Here is a 27,382-nt window from a genome sequence, read left to right on the forward strand (position 1 = left end):
CTTCTTGCGCAGCTCTGTGGGTGCAAACCCACACCTGCCAGCCCGACGTCTTTTTTCCTCTTCTGCACTGACCTGGGCCCTGGCTCCCCTGGGGTCTTGGTGTTCTCTCTGCTTCCTGTGGCCTCATGGGACCTGGCTGCTCGCGGCCCCACTGTGCTCACAGCTGCCTGGAAGCCGGCAGCTTGCTTCAAGGGAGGGTGGAGGTATGGGGTCCCCTCCTATGGCCCCTACCCTGCTCTGCCTGTTGTGGGGGACATGCTTGTACCCTGAGAATTTAGGGCTACCTCCCAGGAAGACGGCTGGAGAGAAAGAGAGGGGAGAGGCCCAAAGGCAGTGGCCAGGCTGGGACTCACCTCTGTGGGCTGGGGAGGGACTGCCCTGCTCCCTAGCCAGGGACAGGGTGAGAAGGACCTGGGAACTTCTGGGTCCCAGCCATGGCACAGGCCTTCTTCCAGAGCTTTGGCCCCAAGAAGAGGAAGAGGCAGCCCAGCAGCCCTCGCTGCCTCCTGTGGCTGCCACTCTAACAGCCTTGCCCTCCGGGAAGGGTGCCCAGGAGGCCTTCACCTGTCTGGGCCTCTTTTCAACCCTGAGAAGAGCAGTGGTCCTGATTCCCCCCAAGGTTACTCCCTCCTGGTGATGCTGAGTAAAGAATAAGACATGGGGCAGCTCTGCTCTCCTCCCTCCTCCCTCTTCCCTCCTCCCTCTTCCCTCTTCCCTCCTCCTTCCTCCCTCCCATAGCAGCCATGCCCACCTGCAGAGATGCAGGCAAGGTGGAGGGACACCTGTTTGTAGGTCCACAGACCCCAGGGAGAATCCCAGCTTTGTCCTAACTCAGTGGGGTGAAACTTGTGTGTCTTCCCCCAGGCTTCTCTGTGAGCCTTGGTTTCCTCATCCATAAAAAGGGATCATCCTATAAAATGAGATTGAGCAAGCAGGCCCCGGGCAGGGTCCCTGACAGGTTGTGGTTGTTCAAGAAGTTACAGCAGTGGTGATGGTGGTGGTGGTGATAAGGATGATGGGGATGGTAATGACAGTGATGATGATGGTCGTGGTGATGGGGTGATGGTGATAGTGGAGATGATGGGGTGATGGTGATAGTGGTGGGATGGTAGTGGTAGTGGTGATGTGGGTGATATTGGTGATTGTGATGGTGGTGGTGGTGTTGATGGGGTGATGGTGGTAGTAGTGACGGTGATAGTGGTGGGATGCAATGGTAGTGGTGATGTGAGTGTTGGTGGTGGTGAGGGGGATGATGGTGGTGGTAGTGGTGATAGTGGTGGGATGGTGGTGGTGATGTGGGTGATGGTGGTTGTGATGTGGGTGATGATGGTAGTGATGGTGATGGTGGTGATGGGGGTGATGATGGTGATGGGGATGATGGTGATGGTGATGATGGGATGGTAGTGGTGATGTGATGATGGTGGTTGTGATGGTGATGATGGTGATGGTGGTGATGGTGGGATGGTAGTGGTGATGTGATGATGGTGGTGATGGGGGTGATGATAGTGGTGGTGGTGATGGTGATGATGGGATGGTGGTGATGGGGATGATGGTGATGGTGGTGATGGGGATGATGGTGATGGTGATGATGGGATGGTAGTGGTGATGTGACGATGGGATGATGGTGGTGATGGGGATGATGGTGATGTGGGTGATGTGGTGGTGGTGATGGGGATGATGGTGATGGGATGGTGGTGGTGGTGATATGGTGGTGGTGATCGGGGTGATGGTGATGGTGGTGATGGGGTGATGGTGATGGTGATGGTGGGATGGTGGTGGTGGTGATGTGGTGGTGGTGATGGGGTGATGGTGATGGTGGGATGGTGGTGGTGATGTGGTGGTGGTGATGGGGTGATGGTGATGGTGATGGTGGGATGGTGGTGGTGGTGATATGGTGGTGGTGATCGGGGTGATGGTGATGGTGGGATGGTGGTGGTGGTGATGTGGTGGTGATTGGGGTGATGGTGATGGTGGGATGGTGGTGGTGATGTGGTGGTGGTGATGGGGTGATGGTGATGGTGGGATGGTGGTGGTGATGTGGGTGATGTGATGGTGGTGATGGGTGTGGTGATGGTGGTGGTTGTGGTGGTGTTGATAGGGATGATGGTAGTGATGGTGATAGAGGTGATAGTGATGAGGGGGATGGGGATGACGGTGGTGCTGGTGGTGGTGATTTGATGACAGTGGTGGTGGTGATGAGGGCGACAGAAGTAGTGATGATGACGGGAGTGATGGGATGATGGTAGTAGTGGTGATGGTGTTGTGATGGTGGTGCTGATGGGGATGGTGGTGATGATGAGGGTGATGATCGTGATGATAATAATAAAAGTAACAATAATAAAGGGGTACACTTTAAAGTATCCCAGTTGACATCTCCTAGATCTAAGGTGTCGTGGCTGGAACATTGACATAACTCCTGACCTGAGCTTGGCCAGGACACAAACCTGGTGGACAGAGAGAGATGGGCAAGGAGTGTCCGTCCTTGGGCTACTAAATAGTTCAGGCTGGGGATTCTCAGCACCAGCCTTGTCCTCCTGGGAGTCCACACTTTTCCTAGAAAGGTGTTATCAAAGTCAGAACATCGATGTAATTTAGGGTTTTTTGTGTTTTGTTTTTTTGAGACAGGGTCTCACTGTTGCCCAGGCTGGAGTGCAGTGGCATGATCATGGCTCACGGCAACCTCCACCTCCCAGGTTCAAGTGATTCTCGTGCCTCAAGCATGCACCACCATGCCCAGGAGACAGGGTCTCACTCTGTCCCTCTGGAGTGGCAATGATCCTAGCTCACTGCAGCCCTGCACTCCTAGGCTCAAGCAATTCTCCCACTTCAGCCTTCTCTGTAGCTGGCACTATAGGTGCTCACCACTACACCTAGCTAATTGTTAACATTTTGATGTAGAGACAGGGTCTCACTGTGTTGCCCAGGCTGGTCTTGAACTCCTAGGCTCAAGAAATCCTCCTGCCTCGGCCTCCCAAAGTGCTGGGACTATAGGCGTGAGCCACCGCACCCGGCCTAGGGCGTTTTTTTTTTTGTGCTTGCTAGTGTAACCCAAGGCAGCTCTGTGCCAGGTAAAGCAATGGGGCTCCGAGTCTGGAGGGGGGTGTGTGTGTGTTATGTGTGAGTTCGTGTGTGTTGTGAAAGTTGTGTGTGAGAGGTATGTTTGAGGTGAGTTGTGTTTGTGTCGTGAGTTGTGTGTGTGAATTGTGTGTGCGTGTGTGTGTGAATTTGTGTGTGTTGTGTAGTGTGTGTGTGAGCTGTGTGTGTTGTGTTGCCTGTGAATGCCACTTCCTCATCCTTGTTTGTCTCAGTCACCTGTGGACTGGCTGTCCGCACACACAGGCACTGTCCCTCGAGTGGCACCACCCTGCACATGGCCCCACAGATCCCATGGGACGTGCGTGAGCCTGCCTGATGCTCACACCAGCTCCGCGGGGGAAAGGATTGTTTATCCCATTTTGCAGATCAGGAAACTGAGGCATGGTGAGGTCAGATGACTTGCCCAGTCCCCAGCCAGTCAGGGTGCACCCCAGGCAGCCCTAGGTTCCTCCGCGAGCCTGGCCTCTGTCCTGTCTAAAATCTGAGCCACCAGGAGACCTCCTGCCCAGAAAGCACAAGGGGCACAAGAGATGCCTCCTCTCCCAGGCCTGGCTCACCTCAGGAGAGGACTGTGGCCTGGGTTGTGCTGGCACCAGAGCCCGGCTGTGTGGGTTTACACAGTCACTGGACACCCGGCTCGAGGGTGAAGTCCGCGGGTGCTGCTTGGCAGGGGTATTGCCGGGCGGTAGCCCAGACACTGCTGAATCTCAGGCTGGGGAGCCTCGTGCCTGGGTGGGAGGGGCCCCACGTGCAGATCCTGCTGGCCTCTCTGGAGAGACCCCTGACCGGCCTCCCATCCTGTCCCCAGGGCAGAGCGGCTTGGGTAAATCCACCTTAATCAACACCCTCTTCAAATCCAAAATCAGCCGGAAGTCAGTGCAGCCCCCCTCGGAGGAGCGCATCCCGAAGACCATCGAGATCAAGTCCATCACGCACGGTCAGTGGCCGGGGCGGGCTGGGGGTGCGGGACGCCCCTGACTTCCTGGAGCACAGGGGTGGGGGTCAAGTCCATCACGCACGGTCAGTGGCCGGGGCGGGCTGGGGGTGCGGGACGCCCCTGACTTACTGGAGCACAGGGGTGGGGGTCAAGTCCATTACACATGGTCAGTGGCCGGGGGCGGGCTGGGGGTGCGGGATGCCCCTGCCTTCCTAAAGCACAGGGGTGGGGGTCAAGTCCATTACACATGGTCAATGGCCGGGGGCGGGCTGGGGGTGCGAGACGCCCCTGCCTTCCTAAAGCACAGGGGTGGGGGTCAAGTCCATTACACATGGTCAGTGGCCGGGGGCGGGCTGGGGGTGCCGGACGCCCCTGCCTTCCTGGAGCACAGGAAGGGTGTGTGAGGGTGCCCGAGTCAGGCAATCCCAGGTCCCCAAGACAGGGACTCGCTGTGCCCACCATCCCCGGCATGTTGAGTCTGGGGCTCTGGCCGTGAGGGGTCAGCATCGCGGACCCCTGTGGGCCCCATCACACTGAGCTCCCTGCAGACAACTGAGTTTTCCACCAAAAGTCATGGGTGAGGGATGCCCAGGGGCACCGTCACCGGCCTGTGCCCTAGCTGGCTGAGGAAGGCTATTAATTTCCCAGTGTCTCCTTGGTTGTCATTGCTGCCTACCTGGGGTTGCCCCTGGGTCAGTCAGGCGTGGGGTGTCTGTGAGGGTCCTCCATCTCCCCTCTGACTCTGTGCACGTGGCTCGGTGCAGATATTGAGGAGAAAGGTGTCCGAATGAAGCTGACGGTGATTGACACACCAGGGTTCGGGGACCACATCAACAACGAGAACTGGTGAGGCCCCTCCAGGGGGAGAAGCACTAGCAGGGGCTTCGGGGCTCCCTGGACCCCACCCAGAGTCAGCCCTTGGGGCTCCCCAGCCCACGGGGTTGCAGGACCCACCTCCTGGGACCTGACGTGCTGCTAAAGTCGCATGTCTAGGGGTCTGAAAATTCTGGACCAAAGCAGAATTACCTGGGGAATCTTGCTGTCCCCAACTCACCTCCTGAGGCCAGCCTGGGGAGGCTGGTTTGGGAGGTCGAGGATAAGGCTGTGGCCTCTCTGCTCAGCAAGCCAGACCTCCCAGGGCGTGCATTGGCAGGTGGGGTGTTGGGCTCTGAGTCCTGGGAATGGGTTACCTGCTTGGGGAGGCGTCCCATGTGCCCGCTGACTCGTCCCCCATCCCCCACGCAGCTGGCAACCCATCATGAAGTTCATCAATGATCAGTACGAGAAATACCTGCAGGAGGAGGTCAACATCAACCGCAAGAAGCGCATCCCGGACACCCGCGTCCACTGCTGCCTCTACTTCATCCCCGCCACCGGCCATTCGTACGTCCCTGCAGTGTCGGCGTCCTCATGCCGGGTGTCCTGGGTTCCCTCTGTCTCCTGGGGCTCCCCGACAGTGCTGTCTGCCCTGTTGCTGGGCACAGAGGGGCCGAGTCGGGGGCCGTGGCCACCAGCTGTGAAGTTGGGGGTGTGCCGTGTCTGAACCTCCAAAGCCTCACTCTGATCCCTACACAGCGTCCTGCCCAGTCCCCATCCTTCAGCTGTGTCTTGGGGAGCTGAGGGTCAGGCAGGCCCTGGGCTGTTTTGGAGCCTGGTGGTCTGTGTCCTGCCTTCTCAGGCCAGGCTCTGGCAGGTGGAGTGGGAGCCCCCAGCCTAGCACCCTTAGCGGTGACCTGACCTTCTCGTCTGGGCCCTGCCTCATGGGACCCCTCGGTGGGTTTGGCGCGTTCTTAGGCGGGAAGCACAGAGATCAGTGCTGGCCCCTTCCAGGGCTGGGCGGGGGCTGCTGTTGGCCTTGGTGAGAGCCCTTTCTTCCCGCCGGCTCTGTCTGCACCTGACGTCGCCCCCAGAGGTCTGCAAGGGCGGGAGGCTGTGTGTGCCTTGGCAGGCGGACCCTTTGTGGCCTCACAGACCCTCTGTCCTCGGCTCGCTGTGCACCCCCCGCCAGACACCTGTGGCCCACCCTGAGCCAGGGCTGGGAGGAGGTGGACCCAAGGCCAGCAGGAGGGGCTGGTGGAGGCAGCCGTGGGTGGCTTGTCGGCGTGGGTGGGTGGAGAAGGTCCTTCACACCTGCTGGCCCAGACGCACGTCCCTGGGTGGAGGAAGTCCAGGGGTTTGGGGAAATCCATACTCTGTGGGCAGCAGGTGCAGGAAGGAGCCTGGCTGGTGGGCAGCAAGCCTCAACGAGAGTCTGTGGGAAAACCCAAGCCCGAGTTTTCGACCCACCCTCTGGATCATCCGCTGTGGGCCGGCAGAAGTCCATTCAGGGGCAGGGCCAGCTCGCTGCCCACGGGCCTCTCCTGAATTGATCATCTGCCCTCCCAGGGCAGAACGGCTCATCTGGGGTCCCGTGGTAGCTGTTCCAGCTGCTCCAAGCTTTGCCTCAGCTGAGGCTGATGGCAGGAGGCAGAAGCCCCTCCTGATGCCAGCTGGGCAAGCCGAGGATGGCGGGCAGTCTCTGGCACTTCTGCCACTCCCCAGCACTGACCCTTTGGCTGGGACCCCAGCTGGACATGTTGCCTGGTCCCGCCCGAGGCGCCCAGTCCCATGAGGCAGGGGCGGCCCTTGGCCATCTCTGCTTAAACTTCTGCCCGGAGCCGGATTCTCCGCAGCCATGTCTGTGACCAACTTATTCTCACTGTGGGAAAAGCTCTGCTCCAGACCTGGGGAAGACAGTGCTCCAGTTCCAGGGCCCTGCCAGCCCCTGCCGCCCACAGCTTTCCCCACATCAGACCCCAGGCTCACTGGGGCCAAGCAGGCAAGGGGAGCAGCCTGCCTGGTGCAGGGGGAGGAGCCCGCCCGGTGCAGGGGGAGCAGCCCGCCCGGTGCAGGGGGAGCAGCCTGCCTGGTGCAGGGGCACCGCACACTAGTGCTAGCTTCTGTTTCTTTGGCCTCTCCCCTCCCAGCCAAAGCCCCACAGCAAGACGGCTGCTGAGCCAATGGCAGCCCCTCTGTGTGGACACGTGGGTGTGTGGTTGTGACTCCAGAACGCATGGACGAGGGTGCTTGGAGCTGGCCCTGGCCTGCCTGCCCTGCACAGTGGCGTCACCTGTGTCTGGGACACACCCTTGTCCTTCCTCTGCCCCACACTCACAGTGTGGCCAACTCAGCCTGGGGCCCCGTCCTTGCCAGCAGGGACCCCCGTGAGCCCTGAGCCAGCACCTGAGAGCATCGACATCTGCTTGGAGGTGGGTGGCCCCCCCTCGCTCCCCCAGATGAGCCTCACGCACATCCTTCTGCTTTAGCCTCAGGCCCCTGGACATCGAGTTTATGAAACGCCTGAGCAAGGTGGTCAACATCGTCCCTGTCATCGCCAAGGCCGACACACTCACCCTGGAGGAGAGGGTCCACTTCAAACAGCGGGTAGGGTTCCGTCTCCACCCACCCCAGCCCTTCTGCACAGCCTGGAGATGCTGCAGGCCTGGCAGGGGCCACCCAGTCTAGAGGAGTCACATGGTCGGGGAGACTGAACCGCCGGTCACTCTCCCAGCGGGTGGCTGGCCTGGTGGTCCCTGGCCTGGGTGGCTGCTGGGAGCCGTCCCTGAGATGGCCTCTCCGGCTCCCCCATATCTCAAAAGCAGCTTTGGGGGAGAGCCCATTCTCCAGCAGATTCTCTGAGGGGGGTTTTGGAGAAGACCTGGACCAGGCGGATGGTGAATCTCTCTTTCAGGGAGTGAGGCCAAGGAGGGGCCATGAGACATGGCCCACCTTGTTTTTTGTCTTTTTTTTTTTTTTTTGAGAAAGGATCTCGCTCGGTTGCCAAGTTTGCAGTGCAGTGGTGCAGTCATGGCTCACTGCAGCTTCCACCTCCCAGGCTCAGTCATCTGAGTAGCTGGAATTACAGATGCATACCACCACGCCTGGCTAATTTTTGTATTTTTAGTAGAGATGAGGTTTTGCCATGTTGCCCAGGCTGGTCTCTAACACTTGGGCTCAAGGGATCCTCCTGCCTCAGCCTCCCAAAGTGCTGGGATTACAGGCATGAGCCCCCTCACTCGGCCCTGCCTGGTTTTTATTAGATGGAAGAGAAGTTGGGCCAGGCGCGGTGGCTCACGCCTGTAATCCCAGCACCTTGGGAGACCAAGGCGGGCAGATCACTTGAGGTCAGGAGTTTGAGACCATCCTGGCCAACATGGTGAAACTCCATCTCTACTAAAAATACAAAAATATTAGCCGGGTGTGGTGGTGGGCGCCTGTAATCCCAGCTACTCGGGAGGCTGAGACAGGAGAATTGCTTGAACCCAGGGCGCGGAGGCTGCAGTGAACCAAAATTGCGCCACTGCACTCCAGCCTGGGCAACAGAGTGAAACTCCATCTCAAAAAAAAAAACAAAAAAAAAGAGGGATGGTTTCTGCTGCCTTCTTCTCCGCCACCGTCCGCGGCCCCTGCTGTGGGGTGGGAAGGGGCATCCAAGCAAGAGGGCGAGCCCTGGGTCTCTTCTTCCGGACAGGACAACACATTGGAGCCACCTGGGGAACCTTTAAAACTGAAACGAAGGTGCCTGGGCACAGTGGCTGCCTCAGTGGGTGTGGGTGGGGCCTGTAACCTACTCCATCCTGGGGACCCAGCGTCAGGGACCTTCCCAGCATGTGCACGGGAAGACAGTCCACACAAAGTGGGTGTGTCTGCCAGAAGTTGCACGTGGGCTGTGGTCTGTGCCTGGGCAGGCGAGCGGCCATTCACCGGGATGTTTCTGCTGCACATACCCGTGTCGGGCTGCCTCAGAGCTGAGAGGTTACTGCAGGCGGGGGCTGGCTGGGGTGCAGGAGGGGCCCCTGCTGGAACTGGGGGCAGTGACGAGGGTTTTTTAGGAAGGGTTTCAGGAGGGGAGGTCTTGCTGACCCTGAGTACTTTCTTGGGGGTGTGATGAGCAGGAGAAGAGAGGTGGGAGGTGCTCAGGAGGATGACCGAAAGCCCCTGGGGAGCTGCAGCTTTGCTCAGGGCAGCAGGTGTACCTGCAGCTGCCCCTGCTCCCCCCGGGAGGCACAAGAGTTGGAGGTGATTGGGGTCACAGACCCCCAGAGCCTGCCCTTGACCCTGAGCCTGGGGCAGCTCAGTGTGGAGGTCATGTGGCGGCAAACACCGGGGGGAGCGGGCAGAGCTTGCCACAGGGATGTGCCCAACTCTCTCCCTCTATCCCAGATCACCGCAGACCTGCTGTCCAACGGCATCGACGTGTACCCCCAGAAGGAGTTTGACGAGGACTCGGAGGACCGGCTGGTGAACGAGAAGTTCCGGGTGAGTGGATCCACTGGGATGTTCTTCCCGGGGGAACCCCAGTTCCTGCTGAAAGGTGTGGTGGGGGGAGGTTTGGGGGACCTTAAGCCATGAGATGATATTCTTGGGGCCAGAGAGCACTGAGCCCGGGTGTCTGTACCTGGTGCTCTCAGGCTGAGGCTCTCGTTTTTGGGGGACCCCAGACTCAAGGCAGCTCCTCCCAGGGGCCCAGGAAAGGGAATGGCCTTCCCGCACATGTGTAACCAGCGCCGTCCGCCCGTTCCCCAGGAGATGATCCCGTTTGCTGTGGTGGGCAGTGACCACGAGTACCAGGTCAACGGCAAGAGGATCCTCGGGAGGAAGACCAAGTGGGGCACCATTGAAGGTACTCGCCGCGGGCGCCAGGGCTGCAGACAGATGGGAAACAGTGTCCTCTGCTGGCCCAGAGCCCTGTGGGCCACGCCTGAGCCGGGGACGAGTGGAACCTCAACTGCTGCATTGCCCCACCCAGAGAGAGGGGTCTCCTTGTCTCCACTCAACCCTTGGGAAGTGAGAGGGCAAGTGGCCTGTGCAGGTGCCTCCACCCCGGATCTCTCCCCGGGCAGGGAAGGATTCGGGGAGACAGGAGCTGGGATAGGGGCTGCCAAGTTCTGGGTCCTGGTGCAGGCTCTTTCACGGGCACCTGTGTGGCCCTGGACAAATCGCCCAACTTCTCCGGGCCTAGAAAAGGGGTGGGCCGTAGCTCTGTGAGCCAGATGGACCCTCGGACCCTCACCCTGCTGAAGTTCCTGGGACCCTCACACCTTAGTCTCTCGTGGCTGTTGTAACCAATTAGCACAAATGAGGGGCCTTGAAACAACACAAATGTATTTTCACAGTTCCCGAGGCCAGAGGTCCAAAATCAGGGGCTGTTTCCTTCTGAGGCCCCGAGGCCCAGCCTCTTCCATGCCGCCTTCTTTCTGAGGGCTCCCAGCACTCCTGGCTGTCTTGTAAAGGCATTACATGCGCTAATCTCTGCCCCATTGTCACAGGGCCTTCTTCCCTGTGTCTCTGTCCCATCCCTCCTCCTCCTTTTTTTTTTTTTTTTTTGAGACAGGGTCTCACTCTGTCACCCAGGCTGGAGTGCAGTGGTGCAGTCTCAGCTCACTGCAGCCTCTGCCTCCTGGGTTCAAGTAATTCTCCGGCCTCAGCCTCCCGAGTATCTGGGATTACAGGCATGCACCACCACACCTGACTTAATTTTTATATTTTTAGTAGAGACAGGGTTTCACCATGTTGGCCAGGATGGTCTTAAACTCCTGACCTCAGGTGATCTGCCTACTTTGGCCTCCCAAAGTGCTGGGATTACAGGCGTGAGCCACCGAGCCCAGCCTGTTTCCTCCTCGTTGTAAGGATGCCTTCGGACTTAGGGCCTGGACTAAGTGGATGATCCCATCTGGAGATCCTTAATGAATCTTTGAAGAAAGACATTTTCCAAGTCAGGTCACAGTCATGGGTACCAAGGCCTGGACCTTGACCATATCTTTGAATGGATGGGAGCCCCGGGTGGGGGGCCACAATTCAACACCCTCTTGGCGGTGACACCCCGGGAGGGATGGGCCCAAACGTTTCCTGCCCTTTCCTCTTTCTGCCGCTTCCTTTCTCATTAGAATGGAAGAGGGGAAGGTGCAGAGGGAAATGGAGCAGGAAAAGCCACTTTGTTCTGGAGAGCACTTGGCTGAAAGGCCCAGTACAGCAGGAAGCACAAGTCTCTTAATCTTCCAGGGCCTCAGTTTTCGTCATCCACAAAGTGGGTGCAGTGTGCCAAGATTTTAGTGAGTTGAGAGACTGTCCCGAAGACCACGAGAGCTTTTTGGGAAGCTGTTGCTCTAAGAAAATGGTCATAATGACAATTATCAGGAGGCATCAAACGCTCCTGTGCCTCTGGCTTCAATGAGTTATCTCACTTCATGCCAAGAGCTCCCCGCACCCACCCTCCTTGCAGAGTTGAGGAGGTGCTGTGAACAGAAAACCTGCCAAGGGACCCAGAACGGGAGGCAGCTCTAGAATCCACAGCTCCAGCCCTGCACCAGACTCCCTCGAGATGGGAGTTCATGCCTGGAGGAGGGTGTGGAGAGGCACGCGGGCCTTTTCCCCTGTCTGCCCTGCTCCCCTACCACCGAGCCTGCCCCACCCACCCCGCAGGAGCTGCCCAGCAGGGTGCGGCCTGGGTGTTTTCCAGTATCTGCCTGTGATGTCAGGCTGGCTTGCCTCCCCTTGGCCCCTCTGCCTGCAGTTCCTCTCTTCCTCTCTGCCCAAATAATTCTTGCTGTTTAGGAACCTTTTTATGAAAGACAGGTTTAGGAGAGCTGGGGATGGATGGGCCTGAGATGGGCTGGCTGCTTTGCTATGGGCGTGCCTCTGCTGCACCCTGGTGACCAGCCTTGGGTACTGCAGGTGGCTGGTGACGGAAGCTGTCAGGAAATGCACAAGGCTGGGGTCCCTGCACCTCTCCGACCTGTGCATTGTTGCCCACCACTGGCTCCAGCTGAGGAACAGCCTGGAACCTGTCAGGACAGTTGTGAGGTGGTGGGGCCCACATTCCAGCAGTCTTATATGAGGACCCTGGAAATGTGCCTTCAACACTGATGGGTTTTTATATCGGGGCCCCGTGAGTTCCTAGCTGACCTGACACCCGGGCTAGTAAGGGCTCTGCCTCATTCTTGCCTCCCACTTGGTGAACAGCACAAGATGCTGTATCTTTGCCATCCTTAGAAACCACCCCAAATATTGTCAATAGAAATGTGGGGTGTGATTAATCACGCCATGAACTCATTTAATCCTCATGTCCCTGAGAGGTGGGTGACGTTATTATCCACATTTTATGGATGAGGAAACTGAGGGAATGAGAGTAACTTGCCCAAGCCAGGGAGCAGCAATCACACGCTGCAACTCCAGCCTGAGAGCTCCATTCTTCCTGCCGGCTCTCGCTGCCCCTCAGTGTTAGATGAGAATGCTGCTGGTCAGTCTGCAGGAGGTTCTAGTGTGGACACCGCTCTACACAGGGCCATGGCAGGAAGGGTCTAGGCAAAGGCAACTGGCGTAGCACTGAGAGCACTTGAGGACTGGGCAAGGTGGAGGCCCCGGCCCTTCCTGCTGGCCTACCAAGTGAAAACCAGACATTTTTAACTTGGGGAAAAGCCATATGGCTCTGTGATGGGGCAGCCTGGAGCCAGGTGTATGGGTCCTGAATCCCGCTCCAGCCTTACGAGCTGTGGAACTCAGACAGACACAGTTCTTGCATTCTCTATACCTCTACATCCCATTTTCTTTTTTTTTTTTTTTTTTTTTCTTTTTTTTTTTTGAGACGAAGTTTCGCTCTGCTGCCCAGGCTGGAGTGCCGTGGCGTGATCTTGGCTCACCACAACCTCCGCCTCCTGGGTTCCAGTGATTCTCCTGCCTCAGCCTCCCAAGTAGCTGAGATTACACCTGCTACCAGGCCCGGCTAATTTTTGTATTTTTAGCAGAGACGAGGTTTCATCATGTTGGCCAGGCTGGTCTCGAACTCCTGACCTTGTGATCCATCTGCCTTGGCCTCCCAAAGTTCTGAGATTGCAGACGTGAGCCACAGCACCCAGCCTCTATGCCCCATTTTCATAAGATAATGGGGATAACAAAGGAATCATGAGAGACACTTGCAGGTGTGTGAAGATGAAATTCATCACACGGGAGGGCACCGGGTGTCTTTTTATTTGCCTTCCTGCCCGGCTCCGCACCTCCAGTGATGCCGTTCACTGTCTTCCTCGTTAAAAGGCCTTCTGTTGTAACAGTTATACGTGCCAGGCACTGTGTGTTCATATAGGAGTAATGAAGCACAGCAATAAAATGACCACTCTGAAATGGCCACCAGCTCGAGCCCGAGGGCACTCGTGGGCGCCCATGGTCTCCTGCCCAGTCTTTCCTCGTCCCTGAGAAGTGGCCACTGTCCCAAGCTTGGGCTTGCGTGTGTTGTATGAAGTACACGTGTCTCTGAGCAATGTTTAGCATTGCTGATTCTTGAGCTTGTGAATGGTCGTCCACAGTACGTAGCCCCTGTGTGCGTTGTCCCTGTGTGTGTGTGCTCTGAGCGCAGGCAAGGTGGACGGGGCTGTGTGGGCCGCAGGTTTTCTTTAAGATCCCAGCTCTGATTCTTGCCTCATCCCATTCCCAGCAGCCCAGCCCCCTTCCTGTCTTCAGGCCTCTGCTGGGACGTCCTGCTCTCCCTGGTCACCCCAGTGGTGCAGGGAACCGGCGCCCTGGCTTCTCCACTGTGGCTTCCTCCCATGCTCCTATTTGGCCTGGCCACTGTGCCATCTCCCATTAGCCAGGAACTTTCTGGAGGGCAGGAGCTGAGCTGTCCAGGAGCAGGAGCGGATACTGGTCACCCCAGTATCCCCCAGACTGAGAGCAGTGCCAGGTGTCCTATACTCAGCCGCAGAGCAGGCGGTTCCCCTGCCTTCCTGCCCCTGGGGCGGCCCTCGGGCTCTGCTCTTGGCACTAGCATTGCTGGGCAGGGGGAGAGAGGCGGGGTCCGGGCAGAGCTTTTCCACCAGGACATTAAAGCCCCTCCTGTCTCCTCTCCTAGTTGAAAACACCACACACTGTGAGTTCGCCTACCTGCGGGACCTTCTCATCAGGTGAGGGACAGCGGGCTTGGGTGGGGCTGACGGCTCATCCCTAAGAGGCCCTACAGCAGGTGGGGGCAGAGGGTGTGGGGCTGAAGCCCTGGGCAGAGTGGGCACGCCCTGCCACCTGCCTGCCCTGTCCTTGGGAAGATCTTGGAAGCCCGTCTTCTAAAAAGAAAACCCACTGGGAAATGAAGCAAGCAGTGAAGGTCTTTTTTAATCCCCGCAAAGTTGGCTGGATTGGAAGGCTGAGCTTTGATCCACTGTGGCCGGCCCGTTAGAGCTGCCCGGTGACCACTAAGGGTCCAGTGAGGCCTCATGTGTAGGCCCCGTCGGCAGCATGGGATGTCTCCAGCTCCGACCCCAGTGGCCTCTGACCCCTACCCCTTTCACCTGGCTGAGGCTTCTTGGCTCCCTTGAGTCCAGGCAAGGAGGGGAAGCCCCGTGAGAGAGGGTGCCAGGTGGGTGGTCCCTGGAGTGTGAGCCCTGGCCTGGGCAGGTGAACGGGGTTGGGGGCCTCCTGCCGGACTGCCAGAGGCTCCTCAGTTCTTCCTCAGCAAGCAGGTGGCACAAATGATGGGAATGTTATCAAGAGGAGGGGCCTGCAGGTTGGCAAGGACATTGGTGGAGGGATGCCGGGAGCCGTTCTGCCATCGTGGGGAGACTGGGCTTTCCAACTTCCCTCCAAAATATTCCTCCTGAGCTGCAGAGGAATGAAAATCTCAGTTCAGGACTTTTTTTCTCCTGGGGACAAGGGCAACTCAGCCCTTTGCCCCAGGCCACCTGCCTGCCACAGGCCATAGCCCTGGAGGCCGGCTGTCACCCACTGCCTCCTCCCTGCCAGCACCCTGGACACCGGCCTGGAGCAAGAATGCTCCAGCCCTGTCCCTCTGAGTCTGTGCACTGTCCCTGGGCCCTGGACCAACCACAGGGTGGACCCAGAGGGAGACACATGCATTGGAATAATGTGTGTCCTCACCGAGTCTGGGCTTACCAGGGGGACTGACCCTTCCCCCCAAACGTGTACCAGTTCTGGTCCAACGTGGTGGGCCTGGGGGACCCCATGGGGAGCCAAGCAGTGGGGATGGGGAGTGGCAGGGGGTCAGGCGGGCCTGAGTCTGAGGCAGGCTAAGCAGGGGCCCTGCCCCGCTGCCCCCGCCCCCCACCTCACTGACCCGCCTGCCCCCCGACCAGGACACACATGCAGAACATCAAGGATATCACCAGCAGCATCCACTTCGAGGCCTACCGCGTGAAGCGCCTCAATGAGGGCAGCAGTGCCATGGCCAACGGCGTGGAGGAGAAGGAGCCAGAAGCCCCGGAGATGTAGACGCCGCCTTGCCCACCCCCGGGATCCTGCCCCCAAGTCTTTTCCGTCCCCCCCAGGCCCTCCCACTGCCCCATTTTATTTTATATGATTTTCTCCATTTGTCATCATTCCCCACCCCTTCGACATGCTGCCAGGAAACAAGGGAAGGGGCCTCCCTCTGAGTGAGTCAGTGATGAGCCCACAGCTTCCCCAAGGTTGTGGGGAGGCTGCGCTCGAGCCAGAAGCAGGGGTGAGAGCACCCACTGAATTGATGTGACCCTCCGTCCCCAGGCCTGGCTCCCCGAGGGCTCAGAAGAGCAGCTTCGGTGTGCAGATCATCCGTCCATGTGGGCTTCTCAGTGCCGGGGGCCTCGGGGTTGGGGCCAGGCCTCGCACGTGCCGAGAGGCTGGGTGGGCTGCATGCTCCCCTCCATCCCTGTCGGCCCTGTCCCCTGGAGTGTGTCAGAGCCCAGGGGAGAATGGAGCCCATCGGGGGCACCTGGACCCCCGCCCACCACGTGGCGTGGCCGTCACTCAGCCCCCACCCCTGCCCTGCTCCTAAGGGTAGAAAATCCCAGGGTCCCCTGCCACCGGCTGCCCAGCCACTCCAAGCCCCGTGGCAGCCGCCCGTCCTGGAGCAGAAAGTGCCTTTATCTCAGCCATCCGCAGGTGGCTCTGCGGAGACAGGCTGGAATGAGGGAGGCGTCTTCATCTCCCTGCCATCCCCCTCTCATGCCACCCCTCCCACAGGGCTGCAGGTGCTGCTGATGCGCGGGGATGTGATTGAGGATAAAAAGGAAGGAAAGATGACCCCCACCCCCTCATCCCCCAGTTTTGAAAAGGTCCGAGCAAGTGAGTCTGGTGGAGGAGCTGAGGGAGGGAGCCATGGAAGGTGCCAGAAGGAAGGCTGGCGGGGGCATGTGTGGGCAGTGGCTTGGGCTGGTCAGAGTGGCCTGAGCTGCCCGGCGGTTGCCCTGACCAAGTGACCAGGAAAGTGTGTGTGTGTGTCCACGTGTGTGTGTGTGTCCGTCTGTCTGTCTAGTGTCTGGGTTTGGCCCAAGACTGGGCTGTGGTTACATTGATACCCAGCCAGCCACCCCCGCCACTCACCCCTCCTGGCCCAGGCCTTGCTGACTCTGTGACCTGGGGAGGTGGGAGGCCAGGCGAGCCTGACCCTGTTGTCCTACCCATGCCTGGGCCCCTCCCCTCCGGGCCCATGGTAACGAACCCCTAGGAAGGAGAGACCGGGCGTCAGGGGTGCACAGTCCACAGTGAGCTGAAGAGCGAGGTTTCATGGCAACATGGCCCAGCCCCTCACCCTCCGTCCCCACAACGGGACCCGTGGGGCCTGCCTTTGCAGGGCACAGATGACCAAAGTCCCTTCCTGCTTCCTGTTCCCTGTCTTGCTCTGGGGAGAAAGAGGGGCCTGATGAGACTCCACACGGGTAGACACATCACCAGGTGCATCTGCAGGCCCCGGGCTGGCTGCTTGCAGCCAGGAGAAGGGCAGCGGGAGGGAGCGTGCGTGTCAGTGTGAGTGTGTGTGTGTGTGTGCGCACACGGAAATCTGGGCATTGGATGTCTGACTCCCTCCCTGCCCAAGCGAGGAAGGACCCCTCACCACCCCCATTGGCGGGACAGTTTACTTGCCAACTTGCCGTGTTTTTGCCAAAACCAAGATTTTGAAGGAAATGAGTGGCCAGCGCCAGGGCCCAGGCCATGTGGCCTGCCCAGCCTCAGCGTCACTCGGTGGCAGGGTGGGGTGGGGGGTGGGCAGCAGCATCCCAGCCTAGAGACGCTTCACTTTCCTTCTCTGTAACCAGACTTTGAGAAATTGTTCGTTTCATCAGGCTCTGTTCCTCAATGGCCTTTTGCTACGTGCCTCCCAAGAAATTTGTCTCTTTTTGTATAAATGACAAAGTGTTGAAAATGTATTTCCTGAAATAAATGTTTCAAATGCAGAAACCCAGAAGGCTCCTGAGTGACAATGTTTTTTCTGCTCCTGGGGTGCAGTTCTTTGGGCCTCGGGACAGGTTCGGGTCAGCTGCAGGTGGACGAGAAGCGTGGGCAAGAAAAGGTAGGGCAGGCGCAGTGGCTCACGCCTGTAATCCAGCACTTTGGGAGGCTGAGGCAGGTGAATCACAAGGTGAGGAGTTTGAGACCAGCCTGGCCAACATGGTGAAACCCTGTCTCTACTAAAAATACAAAACTTAGCTGCGCATGGTGGTATGTGCCTGTAGTCCCAGCTACTTGGGAGGCTGAGGCAGAAGAATCACTTGAACCCTGGAGGTAGAGGTTGCAGTGAGCCAAGATCATGCCACTGCACTCCAGCCTGGGCGACAGAGCAAGACGCCATCTCAAAAAAAAACAAAAACAAAAAGGTCAGGCCAGGTTAGATCTTGAATTCAGACTCCCAAGATTTAAAACTAACAAACTCCCTGAGAACTTATAATTTCAGAGCACTGTGAAGAGTGAGGATAGCATCAAGGTGGTTGCTGGGGGGTTGTGTAATCTACTTGGGGTAAAGGTTCCCAGGGTCTGAGAAGCACTCATCAGCGGAGATGGCTGAAGAGCGAATGGCAGATCTGAACGCTTTCATTAAAGCGGGGGATCTGAAGGGCGTCTACAGGGGGTGCTGTGAGCTGCTTCTAGTTAATGTATCCTTGAAGAAGTTTTTCTGTTTTATTTTTTGAGACAGGGTCTTGCTCTGTAACCCAGGCTGGAGTGCAGTGGCACGATCACAGCTCACTGCAGCCTCTACCTTCTGGGCTCAAGCGATCCTCCCAAGCAGCTGAGACCACAGGCTTGTACCACCACACCTGGCTAACTTTCATTTTTTGTAAAGATGGGATCTCACTATGTTGCCCAGGCTGCTCTCAAATTTCTGGCCTCAGGTGATCCTCCTGCCTTGGCCTCCCGAAGAGCTGGGATTATAGGTGGGAGCCACTGTGGCTGGCTGAAAATAAGTTTTTCTTTTGGAAGTTTATATTAGATTGAACTCTGGACTGGTCAGTATTTGACAGTTGTTTTATGCCACCCTAACTCATTCCAAGAGAACTTGACTCCAAATAGATTAGAACTCAGAGCCTTGGCTGCGTGAGCTTTTCTTTGCATGTGAGCTTCGGAAGTAAGGTTGAGGGAGCTCTGGTCCGGATGCCCTTGGCGTGTGCAGAAGGGGCCTCACCCGGATCCCTTCTCCCACATGTATTAGTGCCCTGCAGCTGCCTTAACAGACGACCATGCAGCAGGGCTGAAATCAGCAGAAATTTATTCTCATAGTTCTAGAGGCCAGAGGTCTGAGATCCAGGTGTCCCAGGGCCTCACTCCCTCCAAAGGTTCTAGGGGAAGATCTCTCCTCCCCCAGCTCCTGGTGGCCGCTTCGCTCCCATCTCTGCGTCTGTGTTCACACAGCCTTCTCTCTGTCCTGGAGGGTCAAGAGGGCCAAGAGGGCACTCTTCCAGGACCTAGGGCCCACCTTGATTCAGTTCGATCTCATTTAGATCCTCACCTTCATGACATCTGCAAAGACGCTCTTTTGAAATCAGGTCACATTCTAAGGTCTGAATGGATGTGAATTTGGTGAGGTAGGAGACACTGTTGGACCCCCTACATCTCCTTCCGCCCCCCTGTTTCAGGGCCTCCAGGACAACATGGGCAGCGGAGTGGTGAGTGGGAAAGTCCTAATTTGGGACTCGGAAAGTCTGGGTTCAAGGCTGACTGTGCCACCAAAACTTGGGGTTGTCTCAGCCTCTCTGGGCATCCCCTGGCTCTTCTGCCAGGCACCTGACTTCTGCATGTTTTGGAGAAAGCAGACAGGTTCCTCTCTGAATGAACTGATGGGCATTGGCCCGGTGGAGCCTCTACACCATGGGCCGGTGTCTGCCATGAGCACAGGCAGGTTGAGAGTCAGGTCAGCCCCTGTGGGTGGGTGCCAGCCTGCAGCCTGATTCCAAAAGAGGGTCTTTGCAGATGTCATTAAGGTAAGGATCTAAATCACTAAGGTCCTTCCGGCTGTGATGACTTTGCCCATCCCCCATCTGAAGCTCCTTGCAGTCCCTCTGCCTTGAAGCCCTCTTCCTACAGACTGAAGTGTCTCCATTTTCACCCCCATTGTCCATCCTTGCACATAGGGAGCCTGTCCAATGGCTGCCCTCTTTGGGGCTGACCACCCTCCCCAAGCCCTGGCCTCAGAACTCCAGCTCCTCCCCACTTGGCCAGCATGATCCTCCCACGCGTCTTGAAGGGGTGGCCTGCCCCTCCACACCTGTGGGCGTTTCTCGTTAGGTGGAACGAGAGACTTGAGAAAAGAAATGAGACACAGACAAAGTATAGAGAAAGAAAAAGTGGGCCCAGGGGACCGGCGCTCAGCATACAGAGGACCCACGCCGGCACCGGTCTCTGAGTTCCCTTAGTATTTATTGATCATTATCTTTACCATCTTGGAAAAAGGGAAGTGGCAGGATAATAGGATCATCGTAGGGAGAAGGTCAGCAGTAGGACATATGAATAAAGATCTCTGTGACATGAGTAAGTTTTTTTTTTTTTTTTTTTGAGATGGAGTCTTGCTCATCGCCCAGGCTGGAGTGCAGTGGCCCGATCTCGGCTCACTGCAAGCTCCGCCTCCTAGGTTCACGCCATTCTCCTGTCTTAGCCTCCCGAGTAGCTGGGACTACAGGCGCCCGCCACCACACCTGGCTAATTTTTTGTATTTTTAGCAGAGATGGCGTTTTTCACCGTGTTAGCCAGGATGGTCTTGATCTCCTGACCTCCTGATCTGCCCACCTTGGCCTCCCAAAGTGCAGGGATTACAGGCGTGAGCCACCGCGCCCAGCTGTGACATGAATAAGTTTAAGGAAAATTGCTGTGCCTTGATATGCATATGTAAACATCTCCATAAACCTTTTTAGTGCATAAAGAGCAGCATTGCCGCTAGCACGTCCCACCTTCAGCCCTAAGGCGGTTTTCTCCTTTCTCAGTAAACAGAACATACAATCGGGTTTTACACCGGAGATGTTCCATTGCCCAGGGACAGGCAGGAGACAGATGCTTTTCTCTATCTCAATGGCCAAGAGGCCTTCTTTCCTCTTACACTAGTCCTCCTCAGCACAGATCCTTCACGGGTGTCAGGCTGGGGGACGATCAGGTCTTTCCCTTCCCACGAGGCCATATTTCAGACTATTACATGGGGAGAAACCTTGGACAATACCTAACTTTCCTAGGCAGAGGTCCCTGCGACCTTCCGCAGTGTATGTGTCCCTGGGTACTTGAGATTAAAAGAATGGTGATGACTTTTCATAAGCATACTGCCTTCAGGCACTTGTTTAACAAAGCACACCCTGCACAGCCCAAAATCCTTTAAACCTTGAGTCACCACAGCACATGTCTCTTGCAAGGACAAGGTTGGGGGTAGAAGCAGATTAACAGCATCTCAAATACAGAACAAAATGGAGTCTCTTATGTCTACTTCTTTCTATATAGACACAGTAACAGTCTGATCTCTCTTTCTTTTCCCCACAGCGTCTCATGCCCCTAAACCACACCCAGCCAGCCCCTGCCCCCTAAGCCATGGTCATCTCGTTGACCAGACCATCCCCGGTACCCAGCCACCCTGCACCACCCATCCAGTGATGCTGAGGGGGAGGCCCTCCTGCCACCCAACCAAGCAAGTCTCCTGCTGTAGAACCAGAGTGACCACTGTTCCAATTTGCCCGAAAATGAGGGCTTTCCAAGCACACAGGACTTTCAGTGCTAAAATCAGGAAAGCCTGGGTAAAGTGGGCAAGTTGGCCACCCCGACCCTTCTCCTGCCTCTTGGAGCCCTGGCCCCTATGCTTGTTCAACCCCTGAGGTTTGAAGGAGCTGCACGGACCAGGTCGTTCGCAAGGAAGGACCCGGGGAGAGCAGGAAGGCCCCGAGAACGGGCCCCATTCTCACACTGGCTCTGAGCTCCTGCGTGGGAAGTGGGGAATCTCATGGGGGCTGTGGAGACCTTGTGTCCCTGCTTCCTCCCCTGCAAAATCAACAAGCAGGCTTTGGGCTTTTCCAGACACAGCCTTGTAGGAGACCCTGCATCCCCCGGAGCTCAGGGCCAGGTGAGGATGCTGGCAGGTGGGCTCCACTCAGCTCCACCTGGATGCACCTGGGAGAAAGCTGGATGGGAATCCAGTGAGCCCACTGGGCGGGGACTGTGCTTGGCACCTCCTCTGAGATGTGCATGTCCTTTCTCCTATTTTATTTTATTAATTTTTTTCGAGGCAGAGTCTTACTCTGTTGCCCAGGCTGGAGTGCAGTGGCGCAATCTTAGCTCACTGCAGCCTCCGCCTCCCAGGTTCAAGTGATTCTCCTGCCTCAGCCTCCCGAGTAGCTGGGATTACAGGCGCGCACCACCACGCCCAGCTAATTTTTGTATTTTTAGTAGAGACGGGATTTCACCATATTGGCCAGGCTGGTCTTAAACTCCTGGTCTCAAGCGATCCCCCACCTCAGCCTCCCAAAGTGCTGGGATTACAGGCATGAGCCACCACACCTGGCCAACTCTCTCCCGTTTTAAAACACTACTTTCTGACTACAAAAGTGGCATGTACAATGGGAAATGTCAGAATTAAATACCCGAGGAAGACACTCAAAAGCCTCTGTGATGCTCCCCCAGTCCGGTATCGGCCTCTGGTCTCCCTCCTGGTGCGGCACCCTCACCACTGCAGTGACTGGGAAGAAATGTTCCCCATGCATTGCTCTAAATCCCGCTGGATCGGATTTTGGGGGTGCTGGGCTGCTGTCCAGGAGGCTGGAAGGGGAGGAAGGCATGTGCCCCTGAGGGCTTCGAAAGCACTCTGTGCCGTGAGGATCCCACCTCCTGCGCTCCCAGAAAGTGGCCGGTATTTTTCTGCTCCAGCAGGGAGCCCAGGTGAGGTTCTCTAGGTAGGTGGAAAGGTAGGTGGAGCAGGCTTCCAGAGCAGAGCCCAGCAGAGCACCCGGCCTCCTCCCATCGCCCGGCTCCTCCCTCTCCTCACCTCCCCTCCCCTCCCCTCCCACCCTTTTGGAAGCAAGGAGGGGAGAGGCTTCCACCCAGGTTGGGCCCAGCTCAGATGTCCTGAGTGGTGGGAAGCTGTGCAGGGCCCAGGCGCATTTCCCTCCCCGGAGCAGGAATGCTTTACAGATGTTGGAGCTGCCTCAAGGCATGGCCAGGAGGGGCCGGAGAAGCAGAACCAGCTGCATAGGGGACGCTGGGCTGGCGCCTGCACACGGGACAGTCATTGATTAAAATTCTCACTTGTATGGAGCCTAAATCTTCGGGTCCTCTTCAGAGAGTCCCAGGTAAGCTGCGTTCCCTGGGTTGATTCCAGGCTGGGCCAGCCTGGGCTGGGCTGCAGACGTCTGGGGATTGCCCACCCAACCCTGCACCACCAGGCTCCCTGCTCCTCCTGAAGGCCTTAGCCTTCAGTAAAATGCAAAAAGTTAATGTTCTGGCTTTTCTGTGATAATAGAAGCAATGCCTGTCCATTGTAGAATGTTGGGAAACTAGAAAAGGGCAAGACCATCAACAGGCAGGGAACCCCACCCTGCAGGTCAGCCGGCCTGTGCGTGGAGTTAAAACAAAACGCTTTTGCAAACATTTTTTTTTCCCCAAACAAAATTAAGCTCCGATTGTGCATATTATTTGATAATCAAAATTATTTTTTGAAAACAGAATTTTAATAGCTATATAGTACTCCATTATATCAACATATGGAATGAAATGATGATTTCTAAATTTTTACTCTTGTCACCTGGGCTGCAGTTGGAGGCCTGGTGGGGGTCCATGTGGAGACTGACTGAGCCATCCCTGTCCCTTCTCCAAGATAACAGAAGTGCCTGGTGCTTGGCAAACTCGCTTAGAAGGAGCAAGAAGCAACTGGGATGGCTCAGAAGCCCATGGGGGAATAGTCTCTTGTAAACGAAGAGACAAGAGGAGGCCGAGGACTGGTTTCCCCTTCTCCTTCCCACTCCCACTCCTCTCCTCTTTCACATCAAGTCTCTGGTCTCTGCCTTCAGGCTCATGGATGGGCAAGGCGTCCTTTGAGAATTTGCCTGCCAACCCTCAGAGTCACACACACGAAGGTCTCCTGGAGCTCGGAAGGTCAGGCACAAAGTCACTCCTTGACCCTATTTATTGAAATATCCGTTTTTTGAGCACTTTTCCTTTGTAGACTCAACAGGGTCTCCCTCTGTTGCCCAGGCTGGAGTGCAGTGGTGCGATCATGGCTCACTGCAGCCTGGAACTCCTGGGCTGAAGCAATCCTCCTGCCTCAGTTCTCTGAGTAGCTGGGACCACATGTGTAAGACACTACTCCTGGCTAATTAAAAAAAAAAAAATAGTAAGCCGGGCACAGTGGCTCATGCCTATAATCCCAGCACTTTGCGAGGCCAAGGCAGATGGATCACCTGAGGTCAGGAGTTCGAGACCAGCCTGGCCAACATGGTGAAACCCCGTCTCTACTAAAAAGAATACAAAATTAGCTGGGCGTGGTGGCACACACCTGCAATCCCAGGTAATCCCAACTACTCAGGAGGTTGAAGTAGGAGAATCACTTGAATCCAGAAGGTAGACGTTTCAGTAAGTCAAGATGACGCTACTGCACTCCAGCCTGGGTGACAAGAGTGAAACTCTGTCTCAAAAAATAAAAATAAATACATTTAAGAAGTAGAGGTAGGGTCTCTCTATGTTGCTCAGACTGGTCTCAGACTCCTGGCCTCAAGTGATCCTCCCACCTTGGCCTCCCAAAGTGCTGGGACTCCAGGTGTGAACCACTGCACCGGGCTCAGCTTGGCATGTCTTGAATTTGGGTCGACGTGAAGGAGTCCAGGAGGTCATTCCTCACAGATCGCTTATTGAGGAACCCCCCAGAGGTCAGAGTGGGGGTGGGTGAGGGGAGAGAGGGGCTGCAGGCAGATGCAAGGGGTCCCTGGGATTGCTGGTGTCAGTCCAGGCCCAGGGACATAGCCAAGTGGAGAGAATGTGGGATCGGAGCACAGGGGCTGGGCTGGAGGCCTGCTTTGCTGCGTGTGCTTGGGCCTGGGGTTAAGTCGGAGCCTCAGTGAGCTCATCTGACAAGTGGGGATGAGGACCACCACGTAGTCACCATTCGACACTCGGTGGGAGAGAGGCAAGAAGGAGCCCCGGGCGGGATGAATTCTGACCCAAGCCAAGAGCCACTGTGGGGCCAGCGCCAACCTGCACCAGGTTCTATATCCGTCGTCACATTAGCTCCTCCAAGAGCCCTGAAGGGTGGGCCATGCCCGCTCCCTTTCCGGGTCTGCTGAGCGGCTCTGGAGCCCAGGTTCGTGTTTAGCCTGGGCTCTCTCCCTGCTGCACCCTCTGCCTTGTGCTCCCAGCAGAGCACTGCGGCATCGTCCGGCTTTAGCAGGGTGAGGCGGCTCCCACAGACGTGTGATGCAGAAAGTCCCCGACACCCCCAGCCAGCTCTCCGTGGGTCCCGTCCAGGGCCCTGCCCCGCGGCGCCCGCTGCTGCTGCCGGGCAAGCCTCAGATTCTACTGGGATTCGAGAGGTTGCAGCTGAATCAATGCTGAGAGCCCATCGGAGAAAACATCTTCCTTCCCTTTCAAAGAGGACAGTTATGCATAATTAGAATAAAAAGGGGGTATAAATAATTAAAGCGGCCCAGAGTGAGTGGTTCTTGAACCATCTGCCTGATTTAAAAACTAATTACTCAGAGACTGGTCGCTGCGCGGAGCTGTGCACGGGAGCCTTGCACGCTCCTCACGACGCTCACTGCCTCCTCTTCGGGCACCAGGGGTGGCGGCATCGGCCTGATCATCCAGTCCTGGCACGTAGAGCACTGCCACAGCCTCCTCCATCTCCCTGATTAATAACTTCATCAGAGCCCGGTACCAGAAGGAAATGTAAGTCCTCTGAAGGAAACGGCCGCACGGTGGAGCCAGCAGCAGTCTCTCCCAGCAGATGAGCCGGGAGGTGTGGACCCAGTCCCAGGCAGGTTAGTGGAGCGCCAGATTCAACCCAAGGAATGACCCATTACAGGGGCTCAGCAGGACCTAAGGATCTTTACTCTTTATCTAAGGGTGCAAGGCACACTCTCCACATACAGCCTGTCCCTGGAGGGAGGGAATTGGATCTCTGCTCTGATTCTTCTGCAAGAAGAATCACTAGGCGTGGTGGCTCGCACCTTTGGTCCCAGCCACTCAGAGGGCTGAGGCAGGAGGATCGCTTGAGCCCAGGAGTTCGAGGCTGCAGTGAACTATGGTCACACCACTGCACTCCAGCCTGGACAACAGGCTGACCCTGTCGCGTCTACATGGGAAAAGTGCTCAAAAGACAGATATTTCAATAACATCATAATAATAGATATATTTTGCCTTGCAGGTGAGTTGAGGAACCCTGCAGGAAGCCCCTCTCCTCATCCAGCCCCCATCCCCGGCCCTTCTCTACTCCTCTTCCTTGGAGGACTTGCCCGGACTGTCCGTCCCTGCACAGCAGCCTGGGAGTGGGGCAGGGTGGCGTCGGGGGACAGAAATACCCTGTCCTGTAACAATTAACCCTGACATTTCCTTGGCACAGATTCTCATCCTTGTGTTCCCTCTGAAGAGGTCACATCAGGGGCTGCTGCTCCACTTCCCAGATGAGGACAGCGAGGTCAAGAAGGTTCAAAGTCATGCAGCAGAGAGTGCTGGAGATGACCTGGACTTCAGACTTCGTCCTTCGGGAGCTTTATGTTCGCGTGCTACTTGGGGACAGCTCTTCCTGTGCCCCCATCTTCTCTGGAAGGCAGCCAGGGCTGAAGCACGGCCACCTCACAACGCGTCGTGCTGGGACATGTAGGGTCTCAGAGTGAGGTGTGTGTGTGTGCATGAGTGTGTTTCTGTGTGCATATGTGATAATTCCGATAAACGCACACACCCTCACAGCACAAAATGTGGGGAAAGACCCAGGGTCCAAAACAGCCTACCAGGCTGGGCCTTGTGTTTGTGGGTTTAGCCCTGAGTGGGGAGGTGTTGAGATTAGCTGCGCTCTTGGATGAGGGTGGAGAAGTGCTGCCACTGCCTGCCACTGCATGGCACCCAGCTGTGAGATGACCCCTCTATTGACACAGGCAGAATTATGAAGGGGTGGCCTGCCCCTCCACACCTGTGGGTGTTTCTCGTTAGGTGGAATGAGAGACTTGAGAAAAGAAATGAGACACAAAGTATAGAGAAAGAAAAGCGGGGGCCCAGGGGACCGGCGCTCAGCTTACAGAGGACCCACGCCGGCACCGGCCTCTGAGTTCCCTTAGTATTTATAGATAATTATCTTTACCATCTTAAAGATAAGGGAGTGGCAGGCCAATAGGATCGTTTTTAGGGAGGAAATTAGCAGTAAGACATAAGAACAAGGATCTCTGTGACATGAATAAGTTTAAAGGAAAATCCTGTGCCTTGAGATAAACCTTTTTTTTTTTTTTTGAGACGGAGTCTCGCTCTGTCGCCCAGGCTGGAGTGCAGTGGCCAGATCTCAGCTCACTGCAAGCTCCGCCTCCTGGGTTCATGCCATTCTCCTGCCTCAGCCTCCCTAGTAGCTGGGACTACAGGCGCCCGCCACCTCGCCCTGCTAGTTTTTTGTATTTTTTTAGTAGAGACGGGGTTTCACCGTGTTAGCCAGGATGGTCTCGATCTCCCGACCTCGTGATCCGCCCGTCTCAGCCTCCCAAAGTGCTGGGATTACAGGCTTGAGCCACCACGCCCGGCCAAGATAAACCTTTTTGCAACATTGTTTCATCCTATCACATGGGGATAAACCCTGGACAATACCTAGCTTTTCTAGGAACAAAGACACCCTGCACGCCCAAAATCCATTAAACCTTGAGTTACCACAGCACATGTCTCTTGCAAGGACAAGGTTGGGGGTAGGGTCACAGATTAACAGCATCTCAAATACAGAACAAAATGGAGTCTCTTATGTCTACTTCTTTCTATATAGACACAGTAACAGGCTGATCTCTTTCTTTTTCCCACAGAATTACAAAATCAACATTGCAAACTCAGGAATGGGAACCAGGGATATCCATCTACACACATCAAAATGGTTAAACGGGGAAAACAAATGCACTGTCCATCTGCAAACTGCCTGCA

The 27,382-nt window shown here is 56.5% G+C and overlaps 1 protein-coding gene and 1 pseudogene across 14 annotated transcripts in view; both read left to right on the forward strand.

The window, feature by feature from the left end:
* SEPT9 (septin 9) overlaps window positions 1-17,234 on the forward strand; it is a 215,635-nt gene extending 198,401 nt beyond the window's left edge. For 10 of the 13 annotated variants that reach the window (XM_025362716.1, XM_025362720.1, XM_025362721.1 and 7 more), the window contains 8 exons: window positions 3,905-4,033; window positions 4,798-4,879; window positions 5,279-5,416; window positions 7,339-7,456; window positions 9,236-9,331; window positions 9,599-9,695; window positions 13,914-13,965; window positions 15,148-17,234. In XM_025362716.1, the coding sequence (XP_025218501.1) occupies window positions 3,905-4,033; window positions 4,798-4,879; window positions 5,279-5,416; window positions 7,339-7,456; window positions 9,236-9,331; window positions 9,599-9,695; window positions 13,914-13,965; window positions 15,148-15,283 (848 nt within the window). In that variant the 3' untranslated portion in view covers window positions 15,284-17,234. Of the gene's footprint in view, window positions 1-3,904; window positions 4,034-4,797; window positions 4,880-5,278; window positions 5,417-7,338; window positions 7,457-9,235; window positions 9,332-9,598; window positions 10,527-13,913; window positions 13,966-15,147 lie in introns of those variants that run through there. The other 3 variants (XM_025362715.1, XM_025362714.1, XM_025362713.1) reach the window with 1 other exon arrangement.
* On the forward strand, window positions 15,530-17,234 carry LOC112610153 (annotated as a pseudogene). The gene has a single exon (XR_003116282.1). The product of XR_003116282.1 is annotated as a formin-like protein 5 (transcript).
* Window positions 17,235-27,382: the final 10,148 nt, after the last annotated feature.

This window comes from Theropithecus gelada, chromosome 16, assembly GCF_003255815.1.
Source record: "Theropithecus gelada isolate Dixy chromosome 16, Tgel_1.0, whole genome shotgun sequence".
NCBI lineage: Eukaryota > Metazoa > Chordata > Mammalia > Primates > Cercopithecidae > Theropithecus > Theropithecus gelada.